General features: G+C 62.3%; 1 protein-coding gene across 3 annotated transcripts; it reads right to left on the bottom strand.

Moving 5' to 3' along the window:
* Positions 1–503: 503 nt before the first annotated feature.
* On the bottom strand, positions 504–4,504 carry AZIN2 (antizyme inhibitor 2). 3 transcript variants are annotated; one of them, XM_068417760.1, is made up of 10 exons: positions 4,416–4,504; positions 4,044–4,210; positions 3,779–3,952; positions 2,870–3,042; positions 2,623–2,754; positions 2,104–2,269; positions 1,826–1,988; positions 1,641–1,753; positions 1,222–1,436; positions 504–869 (listed from the first exon to the last, which is right to left on the bottom strand). In XM_068417760.1, exons 2-10 carry the CDS (start codon positions 4,140–4,142, stop codon positions 725–727), a joined length of 1,380 nt encoding a protein of 459 aa, XP_068273861.1. In that variant the 5' UTR covers positions 4,143–4,210; positions 4,416–4,504; the 3' UTR covers positions 504–724. The 3 variants fall into 3 exon arrangements, with proteins under 3 accessions (XP_068273861.1, XP_068273862.1, XP_068273860.1); XM_068417761.1 differs by having other exon boundaries at positions 3,854–3,952; XM_068417759.1 differs by having other exon boundaries at positions 1,641–1,988.

Genomic DNA, 4,504 nt, shown 5'->3' with positions numbered 1-4,504 from the left:
TCAGTGCACCCCGCCCTGATGCTTCAGGGTCCTCCCAGTGCCCCCAGTTCCCCCCCCGTGTCTCAGTGCACCCCACTCTGATGCTTCAGGGTCCTCCCAGTGCCCCCAGTTCCCCCAGTCCCTGGCAGTGTCCCCGTTCTCTGGACTCACGGCCTCCCGGTCCCCATCTCCCCCGCTGCGGTGCCGTACCTGCGGGACCCCCGCACACACCCCAGGGGCAGGGGGCTTCGTTAGGGCTGACGAGAGCTCGGGGATCAGGGGGGTGCCATTGGCCTGGGGTATCCTCCCCAGTAACACCCACACCCCAGAACCGCCCCCCCCTATTCCCACACCCCCCCCAAAACCCCAGGGGTCCCTCTGGATGCCCAAGGTCTGGGTGAACGACCCCACCCTCCCTAACGAGCAAAGCCTCGTTATGCAGCTCATTGCTTATTACAGATGGATTCTCCGCCGCCTCCAGCGCAGGGCGGGGAGGAAGAGCCGGGGGCTTCCTCACACCGAGCCGCGCTCGACAACCATTTATTACCATAACTCTGACAGAAAAGAACCCAAACCGGCTGGGCAGCACCCACCGAACCCCTTCAGCAGGCACCCGGCACCGCCCGAGCAGGAGGAACCACATTTATGGTGCACACCTCAAAGGCCTCGCCGCGGGTCCCCCGTGAGAGCGGAGCGGGGTGACGCCGGCGGTAGGACCGTCCCCCCCGGCCCGTACCGGTGCCGCTCAGACGATGCTGGTGGCCGGGGCGCAGCGCGGGGTGACGCACAGCGTCCCGGCCGTCTCCCAGCCGCAGGACAGCGGGGTGCAGGCGCTCTCGTGGTCGGCTTCTGCTTGCGGTGGCTTCCCCTGGCAGAGCTGGACGGCGTTCCTGCAAGAGGGGGAGCAGGGGGGAGCAGCCCCTCCCGAAACGCTGCAGGATGGGCCCGGGGAAGGGGGAGCTCAGGGGCTCTCACGTCGCCCAGAGCAAGAGCCCTGTCTGCACGGCCAGAGCCACGCTGCCTGTGGCTTCCCCAGGGAAAAACTGGCTCGAGTTTGTCAATGTTTAAAAAAAAAAATGTGAGTTTTGCCCCCGAGGCCAGGGTTTTACCCAGAATCTCCAGGTTCTGGGACTCAGAGTTGACCCTCTCCCTTGGGCAAAGAGCCCAGCTGGAGGGAAAGCTGGCATCTGCCACGGGATTCAGCCCTGCCCCTCGCCCTGCTCACGCAGGACCGTCTCTTACCAGGCCACGCGGGACATGGCGTAGGTGATCTGTGGCTGGGGACACCCCCCAGGCGGGGACGAGGTCGCGATGGTGTAGGCACCCATGTCCTCAAAAATCAGCCAGTCCCCGACCTGCAGCTGGGGCAGCTCCAGGCCGTCGGCGATGCGGTCCTCTGCGTGTCCCGGGGGGCCCCGGAGGCTGGTGCTGCACGAGGGGTGGTCTGGGCAGGGTCTCTGCACAGGAGAGATGGAGCGGCCACAGGGGACGAGGATGTGGCGGTGCCCAGTGACCCGCCTCGTCTCCACCCGCTCTGACGTCCCACCCTGGCACGGGGCTTGGGGTCAGCCATGTCTCAAGGGAGAGCAGGGTCAGGGGAGGCGACAGGACACAACACGAGGGACCTGCTGGGCTCTCCTCAGACCGGGCCAGACCCTCACCTTGTGCAGCCGAGGTCTGGGGCAGGGGCTGTCAAACAGGAGGCAGCGGAAGGCGCCGTAGATGCCATCGCTGAGGTGATAGATGAAGCTCTTCTTGCTGCCAGACTCTTCCTCTGGGGGAGAGCAGGGAGAGGGCTCAGGGGGGCTCGGGCACACGGGCGGGCCCGTCCCACCGTCCCACCTACCGTCAGAGCCAGGCTGCTCCGCGGGAGCCTGCTCCACGGCAGCGACGCTGGTGGCGAAGGTGAAGGCGGAGGTGACGTAGTATCGCCCAGGTCTGGCAACGATCTCCACCCCGCAGCCGGCTGGGAAATACAAGTCCAAGGCAGAGTTTATCATGGCAGCGATCTGGATGGGAAGAAGATGTTCCCCCTCGGTTAGCTCGGTCCCTCTGCAGGGAGCCAGACCAGGGGAGACCCTCCAGCCTCGCTCTCTGCCTGCTGAGGTGTCAGGAGCCACGTACCTCTTCGAATCGGGCTCTGGTGTCCTCAGTGCCAGGGAATCCCCCTCCGATGTCCAGGAGGTGCATATGGTAGCCCAGCTCCGTGCCCATCTCAAAGGCCAGCTGCGCCGCAGCCACAGCCTGAGCAAAGGCCTGGGGCTCCAGACCACGGCTCCCAAGGTGAAAGCTGCGGGCACAGGCCCTGTGTCAGCAGGGCTCGCCCGTCCCCAGTGAGCAGCGAGGGGACACAGCACTGGGATTACCCCTCACTGGGGGCAGCTCTGTGCTTCCCACACCCCATCCCAAGCCAGACTGCCTGTCTGGCCCTGCAGAGCCCCCCCAGACTCTCTGAGGGCCAAATGTGCCCCAGATTGGTCCCAACAAGGGTCATCCTCCCCCGGTCCCTGCTGCCACCTCACTCCCAGCCATAGCAGCTGGTGGCTCTGTGGACCACGGCGTTGTTCCGGCAGGGCAGAGCTCCCCATGGCCCGGTCCAACAGGAGCTGAGCACCCCTGTGGAGAAAGGACCATGTGCTGTACCTGATGCCAACCACCTCCACAGCCTGCTCCTTCGCTGTCTCTAGCAGATGCCGGCAGGACTTGAGCGTGGTCCCAAACGTCAAGCTCGGATGGGCAGAAGAGCTGGAGGCAGCAGCAACACCCAACAACATCCTGCAGAGCAAAGCCACGCTGCGTTGAGGGGTCTTCAGGCCCTCTGTCACCTCACAGCCATCTCCCCAGCTCCTACTCCAGCTCCCCTACTCCACCAATGCTGCCGGACACCTACCTGGCACGAGGGTGGCTCCTGGCCACCTTGCTCAGCTCCACTTCGTTGTCGAAGGTCATCAGCCCCACACCACGGTCGGCTGCGTATTTGATGTGGGCAACCTGCTTGCAGGGGCTGCTGTAGAGGATCTTGTTGGCCGGGACCCCGATGCTTTGAACCCGTGCAATCTCTGCCTGCAGGGGAACGGCACGCGTGTAGGCAGGTGCCCAGGACCAGCGCTGCCCACGCCTGGCCAGGATCAGCCCTGGGCCTCCGCCAGCTTGTGGAGGGCAAACCGCCAGCATTGTGGCCTGGGCTTTTCCAGGGAAAATCCCCCAGAGCTCAAAGGGATCACAGTGGACTTTGTCCTGGCAGGGGCAGGTTGCGACAAGATGTTTACGAGCAGCATGAGACCAGGAGGAGAGAGAATAAGTGTGTGTAGCAGGCGTGGGTTTGGTGTGTGTGTCCCCTGTGAGCTGCAGCGCTGGTCTGAGCTGTCACGACTCTTTGCACTTTCTCCTCTGTGTAACACGTCCTATTAATTACGTACAAGTAAGTGGCTTAACTTTGGATCCTCCCTGGGAACCTGGCTGTGAGCAAGTGTGAGCAGGAGGGAGCAGGGAGCCTGAAAGCCACTGAGAGTTGGACCCAGTGGCACCCCAGGGACGTGCTTTGCCACCAGCCAAGCCTGCCAGCCAGGACACCAGTTCCAGAGACAGGAATGTTGGTCAAAGGGAACATGCCTGAGTCACCAAACAGAGAGGACAGGATTTCTGGGCTGTGTCGGGAGGGTTTTGACAGCAGAGGGAGACTCCTGCCCCTGTGAATGTCATGTGGTGAGTGGAAACTTAGGAAAGGAGGGTGAGCTCTGCCCCTCTCCCACAAACGCCCAAAGGATGCCCATCCCCAGCTGTCCTCCCACCACCCTACCTTGTTGGTGCAGGCGAAGCCTGCCCCCAGCTCAGCCAGCAGCCGAAGCACCCCTTCACTGCCGTTGCACTTAACTGGGAAATAGGGTTTCACACGGGGCAAGGCCTTCAGGAAATGCAGGTGTTTCTTCACGATGTCCCCGAGGTCTGCCACGAAGAAGGCTTGCTGGTCACTCTAGGAGAAAGCCGGAGTGAGCAACGGTCACCTCCCCACAACCACCTCTGCCAAGGGGGTGTTGGGGAGCAGCAGAGCCACCAGCCCTTACCGCCTGGCACAGCTCCACGAGGAGGTTCTCCAGGAGGTCTCTGGTGGTGAAGCCCTCCTCCACCATCAGGAAGTTGGATTTGTTCAAGTACCCATTCATGGTCAAGGTGTGGTGACACTAGTTTAAAGCCTCCTTGAGAAGGGTATAGCTTCTAAGTATGCAACACACTGCAAAAAGAAAGGGAATATAAAAAAAAACTGGGTTTTGAAGCTCTTAGAGCTTCAGACTCAGGAAAGGAGAGCGACTCCTCCAGCCTTACCCTTCACTCCTCAAAGACATCACTAACCAGCACCCAGCCTGCTGTGGCTGGGCACAGAAATGATGAGTAATTAAGTGGGTCATTCCTGCCAGCCCTGGGCATCCCCTCCTTACCCAGATCCAACGCCTCACTCCTGGGTGACCAGGCAGGCTGCCAGGGGGGTCCCCCGAGGAATGCCAAGCAGCACCCCGAGGCGTAGCTG

The sequence above is a fragment of the Nyctibius grandis genome, chromosome 24 (assembly GCF_013368605.1).
Source record: "Nyctibius grandis isolate bNycGra1 chromosome 24, bNycGra1.pri, whole genome shotgun sequence".
Taxonomy (NCBI): Eukaryota; Metazoa; Chordata; class Aves; order Nyctibiiformes; family Nyctibiidae; genus Nyctibius; species Nyctibius grandis.
Note: the sequence above shows the minus strand (reverse complement) of the source record. Positions and strands in the feature narration are given on the sequence as shown.